Source organism: Octopus bimaculoides, chromosome 11 (assembly GCF_046866305.1).
Source record: "Octopus bimaculoides isolate indiv1 chromosome 11, ASM4686630v1, whole genome shotgun sequence".
Taxonomy (NCBI): Eukaryota; Metazoa; Mollusca; class Cephalopoda; order Octopoda; family Octopodidae; genus Octopus; species Octopus bimaculoides.
In genome coordinates, this window is record NC_142938.1 from 44,268,318 (window position 1) to 44,291,068 (window position 22,751).

General features: G+C 34.5%; 1 protein-coding gene across 4 annotated transcripts in view; it reads left to right on the forward strand.

Moving 5' to 3' along the window:
* The window catches only part of LOC106873169 (uncharacterized), a 204,373-nt gene that overhangs the window by 122,209 nt on the left and 59,413 nt on the right, over nucleotides 1-22,751 (forward strand). For all 4 annotated transcript variants that reach the window (XM_089359896.1, XM_089359894.1, XM_089359895.1 and 1 more), the window contains one exon: nucleotides 6,223-6,331. In XM_089359896.1, the coding sequence (XP_089216022.1) occupies nucleotides 6,223-6,331 (109 nt within the window). The remainder of the gene's footprint in view (nucleotides 1-6,222; nucleotides 6,332-22,751) is intronic.

The window sequence follows — 22,751 nt, forward strand, 5'->3', positions numbered from 1 at the left end:
CCATGAAAAAAAGCATCCATTACACTATAAAGTGGTTGGCATTGAGAATGGTATCAAGCTGTAGAAACCATACCCCAGCAGACATTGTAGCTTAGTACAGCCCTCTAACTGAATCCTGTTGGCACATCCAACCTCTGCCAGCTTGAAAAGCAGATGTTAAATGATGATGCTGATGATGACACACCAAGGTTAAATGGTATAATGTATATGACTTTTTCAAGAATACTAATAACATCATCTCTCAAATTTTTTACTGAGTGTTAATTTCTGTTTGCCAAGTACATATCACCGCAATCACTGATTAATTAATAGGCTTGAAACTTACAAGGAGAGAATAGGAGACTATTATGTTCATACCTTTCTAAATAACAATGTAAATGGAAATCAGAACTGTTGCAAACAAGATGCTAGCACAATTCTCTTGGTAATGCAGACTTTAGGCATTACCAAGAAAATTAGTGCTACTAATAACCCTTTCTAATTTAGGCACAAGGCCTGAAATTTTGGGTGCGGGGGCCAGCCAATTAAATCCCCCCCCCCCCGTACACAACTGGTACTTAATTTATCGACCCCCAAAAGGATTAATTAATAGGCTTGAAACTTACAAGGAGAGAATAGGAGACTATTATGTTCATACCTTTCTAAATAACAATGTAAATGGAAATCAGAACTGTTGCAAACAAGATGCTAGCACAATTCTCTTGGTAATGCAGACTTTAGGCATTACCAAGAAAATTAGTGCTACTAATAACCCTTTCTAATTTAGGCACAAGGCCTGAAATTTTGGGTGCGGGGGCCAGCCAATTAAATCCCCCCCCCCCCCCCCGTACACAACTGGTACTTAATTTATCGACCCCCAAAAGGATGAAAGGTAAAGTCGACCTCAGTAGAATTTGAACTCAGAATGTAAAGACAGACGAAATACCATTAAGTATTTCCACCGGTGTGCTAACAATTCTGCCAGCTCACTGCCTTAGTGCTACTAATAATGATAATAGTGATCATAAGTGATATACTTGACAAATAGACTATGATTATGCTTGGTTAGAAATCAATAATGTTAAGACAATTTTTGTAGAAGTATGGTTTCTTCAATCAAATCTAGTATATTACTGATACTTATATAATTGAGTCTAAGGTGAATGTCAGGTAAAAATCAAACTCGACAGAAACAATAAGTTACAGTTACCAAGTTATATTTTATAAAATAGCTCACTTGGAATTTTACTTCAAAGCCAGTTTGGTTACCATAATTGGGATGAGGGTAGGGAAAAAGAGTTGAAGAAGCTGGAGTTGTTCTAACTAGGGTGTTAGATATTCTTAGCATGAGACTTTTCCAGATTGTGTTCTCCAGGGAAATGTTTTTAAGTAAATCCATATGCTTGTGAGCAATAAAGGAGATGATTGTATTAAAAAAAAAAAAAAAAAAGACATAGCCAGTTTCATAGCAGCTTAGCTATATGAGAAGAGCTTATATTGAATAGAGTGCACTCCAGTTTCAGTGCTCAGCTGGAACACCATCACTTACTTTATCTTTGGGAAAAGCTTAGATTTCGTAATGTCCCAGTTTCTTCACATTCTTTTAATACCCAATTGATTAATTATATATTGTCAAGAGATTAAATGGGCAAATAAAGTAAAATTTTTGACAACCAGTTGTTTGATTCTTTCCCAGAAATTGTTTTATCACAGTCTTAGTAATACACTTTAATCTTTGCTAGGGCTTTGTATTCTTAAGAAATCATTTTTTTTTTTATTACTGTAACTAATAGTAAAGTTTACTTTCATGGAATTTCCTTCTGCATTCAAATCTTGTCATGCAAGCTTTGCTTTCCATCATTCTGAGTGTGATGAATAAAATACTCATCAGTCAAGTACTGGGCTCAGTTGCTTCATCCCTTCTCCAAAATATGTAACCTTGTCCCCAAGGTTATTATTATAAATGTTCAATTAATTTAGATGTCCTTTCTCAGAACTAACATTAGTTCCTGGTTTGTTGGTAGCCTAAATTGAAGCAATTATCTTACCAGAAGAGATGATTGTCTTAGTCTTAAATTAGTCCCTTTTACTCCCCCTGAAGCATTGGGTAGCAAGAAGTCTCCACACAGGCAGGTCCTCCTCTGCAGTCTTCAACCAGCTTTTGATAGTTCTGCCGCATCTGCTATGCCCTTTCTCTAGCTTCTACTCAAAAGAGGTTTTCATTTATCTCTTCATGGGCATGTGTAGTACATGGCCAGGCGTGTTCTGCCATTTCAGTGATATCTTGTAGGTTACTCAACCTAGCCTTTTCCATGACTCCTTTATTTGTGATGTGGTGATGCCAAGAAATTCTTAGTATAGTTCTTTCTAAGTCAACTCTGCAGAAAACATCTGTTGTCCTATAGGTTCTGCTGGTCCTTTTACATGTCTCACAGGCATAAATGGCTGTCAACATTACATTTATAGAAGCAGTGTTTGGTATTCTGCTTGATGGTGGAGTTGGACCTTTCAGTTCAGACCCTGGAAGACAACTTCAGATTTGCTGAGTCTCTTTTCCACATCACTTCCTGAGCTTTTATTGTTAGCAGCGTTACTGTCTATATATGTGAATGAATGAATGGTCTCCAGAATTTGGTCCTTCAGCCAGGGATGTTGCTGCTGTGAAATACTTCCATCCTTTCATTGCTCCAGGGTTGACCTGAAGACCAACATTGAAGCTGGTGTTATTGATATTGCTGGTTATGTCTTGCATTACTATAGATGTGGTACTAAGGAGTCCTGGGTTATCAGTAAAGTCAAGATCTATGAGTCTTCCCTGTCCCCCATTTGATGCTGAATGCTTGATTGCCTGTGGATTTCCTCATGATGAAATCTACCACCAGCAGGAACCAAAAAAAAAGGGTGACAGTTCACATCCTTAATGCACCCCTGTGACAATTCGAACCTTTTTTATGTTCTTATCTTTGGTTCTAACTTAGCAGTGTCTTTTGGTAATGTGGTCACATAATATTGATGTAGTAGGTGGGCACTTCATGCAACATGACAATTTTCTATAGAGACTTCTTGTGCAGGCTGTTAAAGGCCTTTTTGAAATAAATGACATTGACCACAAATGGTTGCTAGCTCTCGCAACTTGGTTTGATGGTGTGTAATGTGAAGATTTGTTCACTGCACAATCTTCCTCTTCTGAATCCCACCTCTTCTGCTCATAAATGTGTCCTCCCTACTCACCTTTTAGTTGGACATTGGTAATGAGTAAGAGGTAATCAATGGGATGGGTGGAACATTTCCCTGGAGAGATTGTGCAGTTAGTAATTAAATTCAGTATATATATTTTATTAATTTATCTTGCTTCTTTCTCTTTAACTTTAGCTCACTTAAAAAGCAGAGGACTTGAGCCATAAAGATTCTAACAGAAGTCAGGTGCTCTCTCTTGCTTTCTCTCTTACTCTCTCTTGCTTTCTCTCTTACTCTCTCTCTCTCTCTCTCTCATAATAGATTTAACCCATAGCTGTGTGCTGTTTCTCATAGTTTTCATCAGTTAAATATTTATAACAGAGTTTGTATATGTAAGTGCCTCAGGATAATGAGAAACATTTGGCATGGGTTGATTTTCGTTTCCCAGTTATAGCATTACTAATGTCTTTGGGAAAAGTATTTACATCATAATCTCATTTCCTCCCCCAAGAAACCTAACCGTTGTCACCCTTGTGTGAGAAACAATCATGCCACTGATATTGAAAATATGTATGTGTTTATGTTTCCATTATATTTTTGGAATTTAAAATGAAAATCAGAAATGATATTTCATTTTTCATGTGGCAGTTTACTATCAATTCAATTAACTAAACATAATTTAACCAATACCATCTGGTGTCACCATGTAATTTAACTGTCATGGAAGCAATCTTCTGTAATAGTTTGTGCTAACAATGCTTCCTGTCTGAACAATTGCTTCAACTATCCTATTATGCTATTTGCCTAATGTGGCCCATGCACTGCATCTTCTCAAATTTGCTAAATATTTTCACTCCTAAAATCTGTAACATTTCAGATTGATTCATACTAAGTATGTGCTATCAGATTAACTCATCTAAAATATGTTATTTTTATACCTGCCATGCTATTAAGAAATGCTTTTAGTTCATCATCATTATCATTTATTTATTCATTTTCATATTGCAATTATGTACACTGTTTCATTTACTCATTCTTTATTTTTCAATCCTGGAATAACTATGCCTTCACACTAAACCAGTCATGTATATGTATGGTTTCAGGTGTACATGCAATGAGATGTGTGCTTGTGTGTCATGCTTTTTTTATGTAGAAAACATCCATAGAAAATTAGACTTAAAATCTCAAAAGAAAAAGTTACGTTGGGCATGGAAGGGTGCTGAATTGTAAAACCCATTTGAATCCTGACAGTATGAAAAAGCTATCATTAAAATGTATTGTAGAGAGGAAGATAGAAAATCAGATACTATGTAAATATATCTTAAAGTTAGAATTCTTTATAAAAAGTAATAAAAGTCATATTTACTTTCTACTAACTAGTTTTATATGATTTTTATGGCATAATAGAAAAGGAAAAAAAAAAAAAACTTGTGGGATCTTTATAGTTAAATGTTCACTCGTATAAATTTTTGTAACTCTTTAAAATTTATATATATATATATATATATCTTTTTAAAGCTTTGCTTTAGTTTCATGTAGAAAGGTTAGAGGATAAAAAATGATTTACCATACTTGAAAATATAAACATTCTGCAACTGGAAGAACTGTCATCTATATTCTTAACTACCCGATCAGAAACAATATATTGACTGTTCATTTGACTCTATTGAGGCATTAGCAATTTCAGTAAAACAACCGTCCACTTGCTATTGAGGTTTTTCTGTTTTTTCAGTGACTATTGTAAAATTATACAAATTAAGTTGTAAATCTCCAGATTATGAGAAGTGTGTGGGGAAGGAACAAGCCAATAATTCATTTCATCTTGATTGCAGTTAAAATGGTAAGCTGGATGAATAGCATTTTATCTATACATCATTGCTTGCTAGCTTTCCACCCCCTCAGATCATCAATTTGATAATGGCCGAAGAAATAGTCAGACAAAAATATATTGATGAAATTCTGCTATATAAAGAATAGACTGGTTTACTACTTGAGATATAATAATATTGTGTGTGTGTATGCATGCAAACATATACATGTATGTGTATATATGCTTGTATATATACGTGTGTGTGTGTGTGTGTGTGTGTGTGTGTGTGTGTGTAATGTATGTGTGTGTGTGTAACCTTTCTCAGTTGTTCTGTTAAGAGATAATCAAAATGTTACTTTCATTTTCTACTGGTTAGCAGTTATTCCTTATAAAAGTTGTGACTTATTTCTTCAACTGAAATGTGGAGGTGTTGTTAAAAGCTATATAGCTGTTGCACTCTGAACACTACATTTATGTATTTATGTATCACATGTTCGTTTAATTATACTTAAAACTCTACTAAGCACAGATATTTTATGCTAAATAAAATCCTTTTAAATTTATACTAAGTTATGTAAACCAAACTAATAGTTTTTGTATTTGTTATTCTTGAATAAATTTGTTTTTCATAAATATTAATAAAATTACTTTTTTTATCCTTTTCTCTCTTTCTATTTGTCTCTTTTACTGACTGACTTCCCCTATCTCTCCCTCTCTCTCTCTCTCTATCTAGCTATCTATCTATCTAGCTTTCTCTGTAAAGATAAATCATGTTAAAATCAACTTTGTATGTCTGTCGGAGAGATTTCCAATTGTTCTCCCTCTCTAGTTGGCATTTGAAATGCTAAACTTCCCATGTTATTTTACCATTATTGTATACATCTCTTGATCAGCATGGATTGTATGGAATGAAGTATTGATTGCATGCGGTTGGCTGGTAGCTGCTACTATTTCACGTTGTATACCGGCTTGGTCGTGGTCTTCCCTGCTCGCTCTTCCTCTGTCTCAGCAAATGGGAATTGTCAGTCAGAAATGGAGTTTGAAAAATTCTCTCTGCCTTCATGTTGAAATATATGTGGAGGAAAGACACTTTTATTTTTGATTCAAAAAAATTAACAGTCTAATTTTATGCCTTTGTAACTTGCATAGTGTCAGCTTGCACGAAAGCTCACACATTTATTAAATGACTTGTGACTCAGTGAAAATGGTTGCTTGCACTAAAAAAGTAACAGAATGTGTGTATTTTGTTGTGACAGGTATGTACAGGACCCCACCTCCTGTGGCACCTCCACCTCAGCCACCTCAGCCATCATCAATATATCAACACATTAATGTCAATGGACCCAAGGAACCAGAGACAGATAGGTAAGTAGTACTCATACTTTTCCTTCTCCTCTCTTTGTTTGACTGATTTCCTTTATCATTCTTCCTCTTTTCTTTGTTTCCATTGCATTATAAAGATATGTCGGAAGATGATGTTACTGTGGTCAACTATAGTAGTTATGTTTATGTACCGGCAACTCTTGTTATAAAGTCAGTTGTATATTTCTGCGGATATCTTTTTCAAACTTGCATACTTCATTTTTCAAAAACACTCATCCAGATTGTAGTTTTAAAGTATTATCTCCTTTTTTTAATCTATAATTTTTGCATTATTTCATATTCTAGTTATGTATTATTCTATTTTATTTTAGGAAAATCTTGACTCTTTCAACATTATTATCAATATATTTCTGAAACCCACCATGCTTTATGCTCATGTATTTTAATATTAACTTCAAATTAAACCACTATATTTTCTCAAAGCAGAAATAGTACAGCAATTTCATTAAAACCATTTTAAGAAGCGCATAGCTTGAGTTTTCTGATTAAATCTTCATTCATAGATACTCTCAAAAGCTACTTTCACTACCAACTACAGCATAAGCCAAGACAGCTTCTATATTATAACTTGACTTGCTCAGTATAGCAGCAAAATTTTCTGCAGCAGACTTCCTATGTTAAAAACAGAAACTATATTTTCAGTCTTGAATCTTAGGACAGCATGGCCACAGTTAATGAGATAGCATCCTTTAAATATCAATAAATATGAGATAACATGAAGGAAATTGAATTTACACATGTCAGATATCCTGTACACATGTCATATCCGGGAACGTGGTCTTAACAGTTTTACTTCAATATTTTGATTGGCTACCTCTGTATCATAGATTAGCTCAGTTGGACGAATGGGCTATTCAACATCATTATCTTCAGCAAAGAAACCTTTATATTGTTTCTTGACTTGCTAGAAGCAGCAGCCAAAGTTCCCTCAAATGACACTCCACCATTTTAAAACAGGACACATTGAATAATTTAATCCTAGATACACTGCTCTCCACCACCACCACCAAAAAAAGTATGAAAATAACAGGATGGTCTATAATAATTTTTATCATGGATCTACTTAATAAGAGCTGATGTAAAGTTAAACAACAAACTGTCCAGTTTAGTGTTATTGACTCAGCTGTCTCAACTTTGTTGACAAACAAAAAAAAGTCATCTAAAAGCAACAAGTACACTAATGTTATCAACAACAGCTAGCAAAACAGTAAAGCCTATACACTTGTTAGAAATAACCAAATCACCGTTTAGTCAGACCCTATTTACTTAATATAAATTTGAGTAATGTTTCTCTGTTCATTACGTTTTTATGTTCGCTAACTCCTCCTAGACTGTTTATGCAAGGTCAACAAAACTCAACCCAGCAACTCCCCTCATCTCAAGGAATGTCCTAAGGGAGTCTATTTTTTTAAGGACTGCCTAATTGGGGCCCCACTGACTCTCCCCCACACACCTTCAATTTTTACTGTATTTGAAACTAAATACAAGGCATTGGCAACCAAATGAGAGCTATGACAATGAGTTTTGTACCATGAACTCCCAGGGAGTATCGTAAAGAGTTTCAATTTCTGAAGGGCTGCTTAAATGGGGCCCCCACTGACCTCCACCCCTCTATTTTTACTGCATTTACCTTGCTCCTACACTTAGTGATTAAACTATAATCAGCATCAGTGCTAAGCACATATGCTGAAATAAGTTTGGGTGTTCTAAATACCTTCATGTACATTCAAATAGAGATAAAAGAGTTATAACGGGTACATTTCAAGTGTGGTAGTGTAGATATTTATATTTTGTAGTTTATGAAACTTGTGTCTAGATGGAAAACTAATCTTCCTGTTCTGGTTACATATTGATGCTTGGACCATCAACCCCAGAGTTCTAGAGTTTTTTTTTCTACCTGAATACCCAACAAAATTCCCAACTAGCCTGAATACCACCTAACAGGTGGCTTCAAGGCTAGAAACTTAGCTGTAAGTCAAACTAGAAACTAGCGGTATGTCTATCGGCAAAGCTAGCAGAAAGCAGACCAAGGGTCGATACACAGACTGTTACAGAGATGGAATTAACGTTACATATTGAATGAACAAGAAGTTAATGGGATATGGGCTTTAGGTATGAGTGCAAGTGAAGTATAGGTATTGAGTGTATGGGTATGAGTGTGTGGATATATGTTGGGTAGGGAGTTTGGAATGAGGTATCGGATAGTTAATACCAGGAGATACATATACAATGAATGTGTTTGAGTCCATTACATTACATAAGGGTAGAGGGCCATGAAATGGGCCAATAGTGGGGCCGAAGGCCTCAAAGGTGCCCTCCGCAGGTGCTAGCCTGAATGCCACCCAAAGGGCAGCTTCAAGGCTAGTTATTTAAAAGTGGGAAAATACATCAGAAAGTATTGTCCTTGATGCACTGTCTGAAAAAAAAGACTGGTTGGTCATAGTTGGATTTTATTTTGAATTATAGGTTTGTTGAATTAGTATCAGCCTGGAGCTAAACAACAACAACAAATAGAAATAGCTTGCAAGAATTTTTTTTCTTTCTTCAATGTAGCAGCTAAATTTCCAATGACATGCACAGCAGTCTTTAAGAAAGAAAAATAGATTCTGGCTTCCAGTTCTCTGTGCATCTAACTGTATATCTGAGTGGATCTATAATTGTTGTGTAACACCAGATCAACTTTGACTGAGCAGACTTAAAGCACACAGGTAGTCAGCCAGATAAATAGGTGCAACCCACAGATCTATTGTTCAGAAATGTCAGGTTGCTTACCTCTTTGACATATACGTCTATTCAGGTAGAGCTAACCGGAACTAGTCTGCAACATCAATAACAATGAAACAACAAAACAATGTATGATTCATTTTACACTTTGCTATAGTTGCCTGGGCCTCCAGTACCACCCTGCACCACCACCAGTATTTAAAATAACACACTCAAATTGTCACATTTACATACTTGCGAAAACAATAAAATTGAAACTAAAAGAACATCTAAAGACAGCAAATATTTGTGCAGCCATCTGTAGACATTTAGACACCTTAACAATACATCAGAACTATTAAAGCATTGGATTCCACTATTAATTGCTACAAAGCATCTAAATAATATACTACTTTCTTACCATCAGTGATGACAGTGCTAAGCTATCACCAACTTCATGATCATCTGTCATCTATTATCATCGATGGTGTCACAGAATATAGGCATTGGTGATAATCACCAATAATTATGTAACACCTTGCTCATAAAAATATTAGTAACACCATCACAACATTACTATCAATATCAATACCTCTACCAAAACACCCCTATCTATAACAACACTCTTATTGACAGGAAGCAAATGACAAATCAATGACAAACGTCACCTGTCCTGTTCCCCCACTCACTCACCCAACTCAGTGGCAACAAATGCTTCTCCCTCTCACCTTTGAATAACAAACTCTATTTCCTTTTGGTCATATTATTGTTTCTATTGATAACAACCCACCTTATGAGCTGGTAATGGGCCTCCTATATTGTTACCCAACTTATTACAAATAGTAATCAAATTGCCTTCAATCACATTCTTGTTTTCAAAAAACAAAGAAAGAAACATTGGATTATTATGTTTATACCAGTCTAATAAACAGGAAACCTTAAAACTTGTAGGCTCATAACTTGCCTTTCTGCAATCAGTGGGTGGGGGATGCTTCCAGAAGAGGAGGAGGAATGCTAAAAAGCCTTCTTGACACATCTTGGTATGTTTCGTAGAAACAAAAGGCTTGTTCAGATAGTGCTGTTTGTGTTTAGTTCTCTGTGTACCCATATCTCGATTGTTCATTGTTCGATGGACTGGGTGATGATTACCTTGCTTAGAAACAGATGAAGATTACTGTCAGGAAGGGTATCTAACCATAGAAAATTCTGCCCCAATATAGTCTTGTCTGACCTATGCATACATGGAAAAGTAGATGTTAATACAATGTTGATGGTGATTGAACACATCATGAGTAAATGGCAAACAATTCTGCAGATATAGACAAGAGAAGGTTAGATTTATAATTCCAACTCCACTAGAAACAGAATACTCCAGGGGGAGACCCTCTCTCCACTCCTTTTCTAGCTGGCATGAACGTCTTTTTTACCAACATGTTAAGACGGGACTGAACTCAGATACAAATGCTATGGCAGAACCATCTTTTGCATATGGATAACTCCAAGTAGTTTGTTACAGATGATAAACAAGTAGAAATATTGCTGCAGATAGTATATGGATATGCGAAAAGAATTGCTGAAATTTGAATCAGGAAACTTGTGTCAAGACAACCTTGAGGAGAGAAAAAATTAAGAACATGAGTTAATGCACTTGAAAGTGTACGATGTAGATAAAAGAAAAAGAAAGGTGAACATGGAATATCAGAGACACATTTGATTAATACTTAAAACAGAACTAAAACATTAAAGAGAAACGGTAGTTAGCACCAATACACTAGCTATTTCGGTAATGTTATAATTAGAACATTCTCAGTCGAATGCTAAATAAACTATCAAGACAAGACAGAAAAACAATAAAAGTTTAGAATACACTACCCAAAATTAAACATAAAATAGTATTTCCCATGAATATAAGTGGATAGGAGACTTATTTAACTAGAGAAATATTACAAAATATCCACCATGGGACTGCAAAAATATCTAATAAATACTAATGGAAACAACTACAAAACAAACAGAAATGAAACAATTTATTTTACCTGTCTTCAATAATGCCTACGAATACAAAAGACAGAAACTGAAATGACTAAAAGTAAGACTATAGGATACTATGCGTGTTAAAGTGGTAGCAAGAAAACTCCTACATGGCCAGTATCCTAAAAAGGAAAAAGAAATGGGCAGTATATAGAAATTGACATAGTTTGCAACACCAGCTGAGAATAGCTCGACTAAGCTGAAACTTGAACAGTTTTTAAATGTGACACAAAATCAAAGCCTTCCCACCAAAAACCACTACAAGCATGTGATGGAGCTTTAACCAAGAAAGAGTACATTTACAGGAATGACAAAGTTAGGGCATTTTATACTGGCAGTTATTCCAGCATTATGAGGTGTCAATAGAAAAGAGCTGATATATGCCAGAAAAGGTTTCAGGGAATGGCAAAGCAAACATACTTTTTGATACATTGGGTTGGCAACTAAGTTTCCGCCGTTTTTTTTAATTAAAATTTTTTGAAAGGTTTAATAAGAAATGATAACTAATTAATCAATAATGTATTCACCCTTGTTCTTTACAACTTCTTCCCAACGTTCAGCAAGATTTTCAATACCTCGTTGGTAGATTTCGACTCGAAAAATTGATCCAGCCAAACTCTCAATTCTGCATCAGTATTGAACGTAACTCCATGCATAGCATTTGAAAGAGATCGAAAGAGGTAGAAATCCGTTGGTGCCAAATCAGGAAAGTACAGCAGTTGTAGCAGCACTTCCCAGCTGACGAGAATTTTCATGCAAAAGTTGGTTTAATCGTTCTTCATCAAACTCAACTGGACAGCCAGGACGAGGTACATCTTTGAGGTCAAAATTTCCATTTTTGAACTTGGCATACCAATCACGAGCGGTTCTTTCAGCTGTGGCACCCTCTCCTTACACAAATGTCGCGAGCAGCTTTTGTGGCCTTAAAACCTTGATTAAAAGCAAAAAGGTGGTGTCAAAAATGCTTGTTTTTCTCAACTTGACATTCCATTTTGATGATCTAAAAATAAACAAAAATTAACTTGAAAAATAGATTCCAAAATGATTCAAAAATAGAATTCTCAAAAAAAAAAAAAAGATTCCAAAATTTAAAAACGCAATAAATTTTTTTAAAAAACAGCGGGAACTCAGTTGCCAACCCAATACTTATCCATACAGGTGGAGATTAAGGCTAATTGACTGTTCATTATTAAGAACAACCAGGAAGGAAAACACCTCCTAATCAAAGTATCAATCTCATTAAGTGATATTTTATCTCTCAAAGAGGTGGGATAATTACTCAAATATAAAGAGATCACCTGAATGTGGAGGCTGAAGATAAAAACAATCCTGTAATAATGGGTGCATTGAAAATGATTTAAAAAATATGCAAATATATAATCTAAACCCTGGGACTTAGACACAGCCTAGAGTAAATAGTAACTACTTTGCACTGCACACACAAAGACTACTGAAAAATAATAAGTGATAATTTTAGGACAAGGTGCTCAGTCAACATTAGCTCTAGTATTTGATGATAGTTTATTTTATTAAAATCAGGGAGTGAAAGGCAAAGTTGACACCAGTTGAGAAATGGCTACAACAAAAAGAAACAATAATTATAGCGATTGTATTATAATAGCAGCTTTAGAGGGTATTATTGGTTTATTTAATACCCTGAGGTGAAGTTTCAAATCCTGACTGTCTCGTCTCTACCTTTATGATTCACTATGCATTATTTGTTTAGGAGTGGAACTCATTTAGTAGGTAGCTTATTACTAAACAAGAATAGTCTGAATTATGTTTCACTTGGTGAGTCTGTTTAAGATGAAATGATTTATCAAGGTTTGGCAGTAAGGTGAGTCTTCAGAAGAATAATTCTTTACCAGGCAAGTAAACAACTAATTTTAGTAATAGTGGTATTGCTGCTGTTGTGTGATTACTGTTATTCTTGTATCACCATCATAGCTACAAGGACAAGGGATGATGTAAACTGGTCACCACCCACTTGTTTGACTAAAGCTTCCAGCTTTTGGGAGTGCCTTTCAAGTCTTCCTTTGCAAGTTAATTTGAAGTTTTTTCATTTTATTTAATCTTTTTTTTTTTTTAGCTTTTTTCTTATTCAGCACACAATCCAGTCATGCTATGGTACTACTACTACATCATTATTAACCCTTTAGCATTCAGATTATTCCATCAAATGTAATGCTTATTTATTCACCTTGTTTTGAATTAATCATGCATTATCTCATAGCTTTAGGATTTCAATGATGCAATTGCTTTTTTTAGAATAACATTGTAGGTTAGGTGTGATAGGCCAAACCTGATTGGTTTGAACACAAAACAGACAGAATATCTGGGTCGGATACGGCTGATTTAAATGCTAAGAGTTAACATTATTTTAATGTCCACTTTTTCCATGCATTCATGGGTTCAACAGAATTCATTGACTGCAGTCAGATGCCTTTGCTGGTACTATCTTTGACCTGCTTCCAAGTAAGGTAATATTTCCTCATTCTCAGACATATTTTCACTGAATCAGAACTGCTTGTATGACTTGTATATATATATGTGTATATATGTATATCTATATATATGTGTGTGTGTATATATATATATATATATGTGTGTGTGTGTGTGTGTGTGTGTGTGTGTGTGTGTGTGTGTGTGTGTGTGTGTGTGTGTATATATATATATATATATATATATATGCATATACGTGTGTATATGTATGTATATATATATATATATATATATATATACGTGTATATATATGTGTATTTATTTTTATTTTATTTATTTATGCGTTTCAGCCAAGTGGCTGTGGTTATGCTGGAGCACCACCATAATATATGTGGATATATATATATATATATATATATATGTTTGTGTGTGTGTGTGTATATATATAAACTATTTTAAAATGTTTCCGCTTCAAAGCTGCAGTCATGCTGGGGCAGCACTGTTGACTGAGTTATACCATTATTTGAAACTTCCTATGATGTGTGGCATTTAGTTAATGAGACGGTTTGATGCTGCTGCCCTCCTTTGTGTTTCCTGCCATGAGGTAGGCTCGTCTGGAACCTTTGACAGGAAGAGATCCAGTTTTCTTTTAAAGACATTTACATCTACACCCGCCAAGTCTCTCAAGCATTTTGGAAGGATATTAAAGAGCTGTGGGCCCTTGAAGCCCAAGCTGTTGCAGCAGCTGTATTTTGATGATGACGCTGGGACCTTTGGCACTATGCAGTGACACCCCGTTCTGCAGTTTGAGTAACTGATTGGCACTCATGCCAGTTGAACGTTAAAAGCACATCCAAGTGTGGGGTGTAACCAGCCCACTTATGAGTACCCCTCATTCATTGAACAATAAACTTTGCTTGCAAAGTCCTAATGAGGCAAGTGAAATCAAATCAAAATCGCTGACTTAGCCAATGACAGTATCACCTGATTAGCACTCATGCCAGTGGAACGTTAAAAGCACATCATTGCCAGAACCGCCTGACTGGCCCTCGTGCCGGTGACATGTAAAAGCACCCACTACACTCTCGGAGTGGTTAGTGTTAGGAAGGGCATCCAGCTGTAGAAACTTTGCCAGATCAGATTGGTTCAATGTGCCATTCAACAGCCCAAAGTATTGCACTTGACTTCAATGTCTGTTTTGGCATGGTGTCTACAATTGAACCCCTTACTAATGTTAACCACTGTAGAGTGTGTGTTGGGTACTTTTTTTTTTTTTCCATGGCACTAGCATTAAGTGGGCTCAACAAGTAATTCGCATGGGACGTCCCTTCAACTGAGTGGCAATATAGTATAGAGGGAGGTGGCTTGATGACAGATGTTAAGATGTTAACGTATGAAAGAGGAACAATGTCTTGTTGAAGAGGAAATATAAGGCTTCCCCTAAAGATAGGTAGATACATATAGGTTAATAAATGTAGCTATATACATGATGATTGCTTCATCTTAGCTAATGGTAACCATTCCAGCCTACATCATTCCAATGATCTCTATTACATTTGTGTGCTCTGAGGTGATTCTTCAGATCTGCAGTTGAGCCGCAAGGTTTCGAACATACGTGACAGATAAGATTCAAAACTTTTTCAGGGTTTATGTACTTTACTTCCTTTTTTTTTTTCTTTTTTTTTTTTTTTGCATGCATATGTGAGGTATGTTAATCTCATGCACCTTCATGTGCCTTTTGAAACAAAAGTTACTCTAACAGGTTTTGCCATGTATTACATAGATATTGTTAGCATAAAAGGGTGGCATATCATAGTAAGGTGCATCATTGCTTCGCAGATTACTTTGTAATTTTATGTGGCTTACATGAGCAGCTTTTAAAAGGTGATTTCCATCACAAAGACTGCATTTCCAAATCTTAATTTCATCAGGTGCATCCATAATACCCACATCTCTCAAAGTAGGTTTTAACTATGCGTGCTTCTTTTTGGCTAGCTCAAACCTAGCAATACCTTCCATCACCTTCCATCCTTTTCTATTAGTTGCTTTCTCTTCCCAAAATTGGACATCCATTGTCAATTTCACTAAGTTATGATGATTACAGTCTTTATACCATTCCTTTGGCTTATGTTGTAGTTATTTTCCAAATTGTAACTCTCCATAAAATGACTGCTTAGACAATCTGACATCAGACATACCTACAAGGTGCCCTGCCCATTTCATTTAATTTTGTACTAAGTGTGACTTAATAGACACACAACCAGCCATCTGGAATATTCCCATATCTAATAGCAAATCTTCCAGTTTTACCTTCAGTATTATTCTGAGAAATTTTTAATGAAATCTCTTAGGTTTTTCATGCCTAGAGTCTTGTATGTATGCACAATTTGAAAATGTTGATTTTCGTGTGAACCATAATACCTCTATATGACCACAGCCTTTTCTCAAGTTTGCTGAATACCATACTTGCTTTTTTGATTCTGACCAAAGACACGAAAATAGGATATACTTATATGCTACAAAATCAGCATTGTCTACATTCATAAGTTCTATAATTATTACAAATAAAAGGGTAAAGGATTATTAATTTATTAATAAATTAATAATTAATAATTTTTACCAAGCCCTTCAGTATGTAAACACCATTATCGGTGAAGAACTTATTTAAAAGTTCTTATAAATTTATAAACATAATTAAGGGATCAGCAACAGTTGCTTCACCACATACCAAAGTTCAGAAATAGCAGCTAAAGTGCCAAAACTCCAACAGATAGCAATACTTGTAACTCACAAAGGCAAAACAAGAAGAAAAAAAAAATAACGAAAATAATGATTAACTAAGACTAGTTAGTTTCGTTATTTTTTCTTCTTGTTTTGCCTTTGTGAGTTACAAGTATTGCTGTCTGTTGGAGTTTTGGCGCTTTAGCTGCTATTTCTGAACTTCAGTATGTGGTAAAGCAACTGTTGCTGATCCCTTAATTATGTTTATAAATTCATAAGTTCTATAATTAGAACCAAAAAAAAAACCCTTTGATTTACTATTAAAACATTGTTAATTGAAAATCTTTTTTAAAATCTTATTTTAACATTTTTATCACTATTTTGAAAGGTATAGAATATAAGTGTAGTGAAATATTTTGAAAACTCACGCACACATATATTTCCATATTCCATGCTCCTGTCTACTTTGGCATGGTTTCTACTGCTTAGGAGATGAGAGGTTAAAGAATGAGAGAAGGGGCCATATCAAAACAGATTTCTCACTATAGAGGAGCTACATGGTTACTCACATTTTAGAAGAGAGGATAGAGCTAGGAAGAGATAAAAATAGTGGTGATGAGGTGTCTGGGTCCAAGTTGAGTAGAAGTGAGCAGGGTCAGAAGAACCAGGTATGTTGGTGGGAAAAGTTTTCAAGTGTGTATGGGAGTGTGAAAGATGATGAATTGGTGAAGAACAAATGTTGAGGAGTGTATGTAGTGAATGGTGGATAAGAGATGAGGGTGACCAATGATGCACTGGGTGAATAGCAGCAGAATTGTAATGGTGACATGTGATTTGATAGATTGATCTAGTGTGTGTGTGTGTGTGTGTGTGTGCAGGCTCTGATTGGTGATCAATGTAAAATGCGGGTGAATACACACATACACACATGCACATTTTAGTCTAGCAGTGGTCTGTGCACATCAACCTTCTCCAAGACTCTGTATGACCTGGGAAGGCCCATATTCTCCTCTGCTGCCATTAAGTAGATTACTGGAACTTCAGCTACCACGACTAGACCTGGAATGAATACTGGAGTGGTTTCCCATTGCCTTCTCCAGGTCGGTGGAATTTGAACTCGGAATGTAAAGAGCCAGAAGATATATTGTAAAGCATCTCTGTCAACGCACCAACAATTCTGCTGTTCTCTTACCTGCAGAGCAATGTGAAATGAAGTGTTTTGCTCAAGAACACAACACACTGCCCAGTTCAGGAATTGAACCTATGATCTAGCAATTATGTGTGCAATATCCTAACTACTAGGTCATGCACTTTCAAGTGCATACATATATAGATTGGTATATACGTATGTATGTAGATATATGCACATACACACACACACATATATATATAGGCACAGATATGGTTGTGTGGTATGAAGCTTGCTTCCTAATCACATGGTTCTGGGTTCAGTCCCACTACATGGTACCTTGAGCAAGTGTCTTCTATTATAGCCTCTGGTCAACCAAAACCATATGAGTGGATTTGGTAGATGGAGCCTGAAAGAAGCCTGTCATATATATCTGTGTGTTTCTGTGTTTGTCCTCTCACCAGCACTTGACAACTGGTGCTAATGTGTTTGTGTCCCTGTAACTTAGCAGTTCAGCTTAAAAAGAAAAAGAGAAAAGTACTGCGCTCAATTAATTCAACTAAAATTCTTCGAGGCATTGCCCCAGCATGGCCCCAGTCTAGTGACTAGCAAGTAAAAGATAAAGGTGAAAGACACACACACTTGAATTAGTGAATAAACAAAAGATAGTAGTGCTGAACACATTTGGAATTACATGTATTTAATAGCAGTTTGACTCTGCTCCTCATGACTTAGTTTCATAGATGTTTGTTACACAGACATCTCAATATATATATATATATATACATGCAGAGATAGATAGATAAATAGACAGACAGACAGACAGTGACTAACTTACTAAAATTGTCCAAGTTTTCCTTGTTTCCATGGATTATTCATGACCATTATTTGTCTAGGCACCCTTCAAATAAATTATAATTCCATATTGGAAAGCTATTTCTATAGGACAGTTTATTCACTGTTCATGTATCTCTTGACATTAGATTAGTATGTATGAGTTTTGTGGCTTGGAGGATTTTCAGTAATTCTATTAGATGAATATTTTACGAAAATCAATAGTCAAACATTAACACATTGATTTGTATTATTATAGATATATATCATAGCGAAGAGTCAGTTGTTCCAATGAACTTTTAGCATATTTGTTTTTATAATACTTGACAACCATCAACTGCTGGTGAACATCAAAGATAAAAACATATTTGTCCATGTAACTTAAGTTTTCTTATTTATTTATGAATGTGTCTGTTAAAAGTGAAATATATCTTATTTCCTCTTAGCTAAATATTTGAAAAACAAAAAGGCACAAAGGAAGTTATGTAATTATACAAAACCTCAAGGTACCCAAATGCCCCTTTACACTGAACTTTGACAAAGGAACAAGATAAAAGGGTTTTTTCAAAAAAGCTGTTCTCACAAAGTAGATATGCTTGGAAGACAAACTAAAGTTGACATCAATTTTGTATTTGCTTTAGAAATTTCATGTCTTTATGAAGTTGAATTTAGAAGTAATGTTGCTGCTGGTGATGATAGTGATGATGTAAGCAGTAAGATGGTATCAGTTGTACAGATTCAGGATCACTAGTCAAATGGAATTTCTTATTGATGCTGTTCTAAATAAATTAGCAATGATGTGGATTTGTGATAATTGTATGAGACAAACTAGGCTTTTATTATGCCATTATAATATGCACAGATTACTTAAATTGAAGAAACTGGTGTTAAACCAGAGCAAGTCAGTGAGTTGGTTAATTCTTCCATTCCTTAATGCAGATCAGTATACTTGAACTTTGAGTTGCTAAGGTTAAGTCAGTTGTATTGCTTAAATATTTTTACTGGCACAAATCATCACTTCGGAAATTCTGACATCTCTGAAAAAAGAAATCACATCTATTTTATAGATTTTTCTCACTTGATTGAATTACATACTTCAGGAATTTATATATTTTGTATATAGTATGGATAAAAAAAGGAAGATTTAGAGACATAAAACTGGATATTTGACTGAGTGTTTTTGAAACAACAGAAACAGCAGTAATAATAATAGTACTTTCATTTTTTTCCATATGAAATATTTCATATGAAGTCAGTATTGATTGATTTTTACCAATATTATGTTCTTTTTTTTTTTTTAGGTGGGGTAATTGTTTCAGTACTATAGATTCTCCTTTCTCTCTGCTTTTGGGAAACTTTTCTATTGTTAAAGAATATTCGACTTCTTTTTTATTCAGAATGCTTTTGTCTTCTCCACTGAATAGGTCTTTTCACTTTACATAATAATGCATTGTACTCTTTCTAAAAATTGACCGGGAACTACATTCATTATGTAATTGGATATTTAAGAAAATAAATAGAAATGTATATTGAAGGAAAAAGGTTAAATGCGGTAATTACTATATATATATATATATATATATATATATATATATATATATATATATGAGAGATACTGCATTTCTAAATCTCTGCAAGTTATACAGTAGCAGCACAATAAAGTGATGATTTGTTCCCTTTCCTGGGACTGCCACATTGAGTTGGCAACAAACCATCACTCTATATATATATATATATATATATATATATATATATGCATAAAATTCATTTTTGTCATTTATTTTTCATTTGTATGGTAGACAAATGTAACTAATTAGTAATTTTTGATATCTGTATTATAATTTATACTTATTCTGAGAATATCAGCATATACTTTATAAGACATTTTTATTTAATGTAGTCTTAAATACCAGTATCATTTTGAAGTCAAAAAGTTTAATATGCACAAGTCCTAACAAAAGGGTCTCTGATTAATACAAATAGATATAACAGATATGAGCAAAATTATCTTAAAGGTGTCAAAAATTCTTAAGATCAGAACTAGGAGCTATTTCTTGTTAGTATTGTTGATATATAAATAATAGCTGTCTTAACTTTGAACCTAGTATAGCCTTACTGCAGGAATACTATACATGGAGACTATAGAACTGGGGCTTGGAGTTCTCAACAACAACATTTAACGTACATTTTCCATGTTGGCATGCGAAGTAACAACAAAGTATAGTTTCTAAAAATAAATTTCTTATGAATTAACTAAATGTGGTATAAAGACTATACCCAGGATGTTTTAAGTGATTTAAAGAAATATATAAATTTGCTTGAAGTGAATTGTACCAACTCTCAAATAACTGTTTAACTTGAGAGAGTATGATCACTAAAAACAAGATATTTCTTGGGTATTCCCTTTGCAAAAATTCTAGTATCGAGATTTGTCATAGTCAACCAGTTAGCAAGCTTGCTTGCTATGCTGCACTGGAAAATATAAAACTGATTTGCTACTGGCTAATCTAAAAATGGTAAGTGAAGAAAAACCCAGAAAAATTTGCAGTAAATAGGTTTATGCATGTGGCTTGTCAAATGTGACTCTAAGAATACAGACAAAGTGAAATGTCACCTTTCAGTAAGTAAATTAACATTGCTACATTGCAGCATGTATTACGCATTTGCTATATTTTGTACATTTGACATGGTCCAATGCATAGAACTAAAGGTGTCCCAGGTGGGTTGCTATCAAAAGGGTTAAACAAAATCCTCTTAGCATGAAGCTTTGCTTTTAGTTGTGGTTTAGTAAGTAAACCTTCACTAACAAACTGTTGAGATCACTGATTGGTTCGTTGCTGATAATACTAAATAGAAAAAACTGTTATTTGAACTTCTCTTGTTAGAAAAACCAAGTGAATGATGATATGATCTCAGATTCAGTGGTAATTCATGTAACACAGAGGTAGCCACCATTTTATGTTATTTTCTTTCTTTTTTTAAATATATGACTTCAGATGTACCATACAAATCAGGGAACCCTGTCTGCCTTTTGTATAAAATATATTTAGCTTTATCATTTTTACATGATATCACGATTTAATATATAAAAAAATGTAATCATTACTTACTTTAATGACATTTTTTAAGCTGTTTTGATTTTACCAACCTTTTAATGTTTGGGGTTAAATTAGTTACAGAAAGTAGAAAAGAATTCTGCAAATTTAAATCAGTCAATCATGGCTTTATTTTGTGTCCTATCATTTTTATAAACGAAAGTATTTTACATTTGTATGCTGTTCCCATATAATAAATGTAACCCTGGGCACTCAGAGTAGATTGCCAGAACTTACATCATCAGCAACTTGAGTTGAGGGAAGATTATCAAATTCCATGATTTTTTTTTTTAAATATATTAAATGAAAATGGGTTTATAAATGCATATAAAAAAAATCCAATGTAATCCAGATGGTATTATCCTCAGCACTTTGTTCTATATGTGGAACTGGTTCAAATCTTCATTATCTACGTGAGTGATGAATAATTTTAATTTCATCTTGAATGCTTTGAAATCATATACTAAGAAACAGTTTGTTCTTTTCCCTGCAGTTTCAATTTAGATTCTTGAGATGGCTATTTACATCAACTAAAAATGCTAAATAACTAATTGTTTAAACATAAAAGGGTTCTTCCTTCAGGGCACTCTTTGTTCTCTCCTGGAAAATTATGAACAGTATATTTCATTTTCCAAAATCTGTTCAGAACAAGTTTGAGAAAGCTAGCACAACTCACAATGGAATGCCATATTCCAAACCTGATATTTCACAATATTACTAAAATTTGCATTTGCTCTAATTTTAGTCACACATTTCACAACCATTAACATAACGTGTTGCAAGTTTGAAATTTTTGTTTACAGTGACTCTCGGTGTGGTGGTGATGGATCTCCATTGTTCAACAAAGAAGGTTCAATTGTTTTATCAACTAATAGCCTGTTTCTGAATTTATATGTAAGTGGCTGACCATTCCACAGACACATGTACTCTTAACATAGTTTCCAGTAAAATCTGTGTGACATTACATGACAAGGTTGTACCTTTTTTGAATAACAGTTAAAAATTCAACCAACAGGCTTCTGTACAATTTCCATCATCATCCCAATTTTACTCACAAGGTTATAGAAAATGGCATTTCTTCAACACTAGTTTCAATTCTCCCATTTTGATGTGTTTTGTAGTATTTATATGATCATCTACAAGAGTGGGCTGAAAAGTTCATAGGCTGACCATGATGCAATGGTTGAACTTGACCAAATGTGTTTTATTTTTCAACATAGTCTCCCCTGCAGTCCATACACTTCTTCCATCGGTGTTGCAGTGCTTGGATTCCTGTGGTATAGAAGCTCTCATCCTGACCCTCAAAAAAAATCCTCAACAGCAGATATGACCTCATCATCAGTTCAATACTACTTGCCAGCCAAGTGTTTTTTCATGTTGGGGAACAGAAAATAGCCAGATGGTGCCAAATCAGGAAAATATGGAGGGTGATCAACAAGTTTAAAAC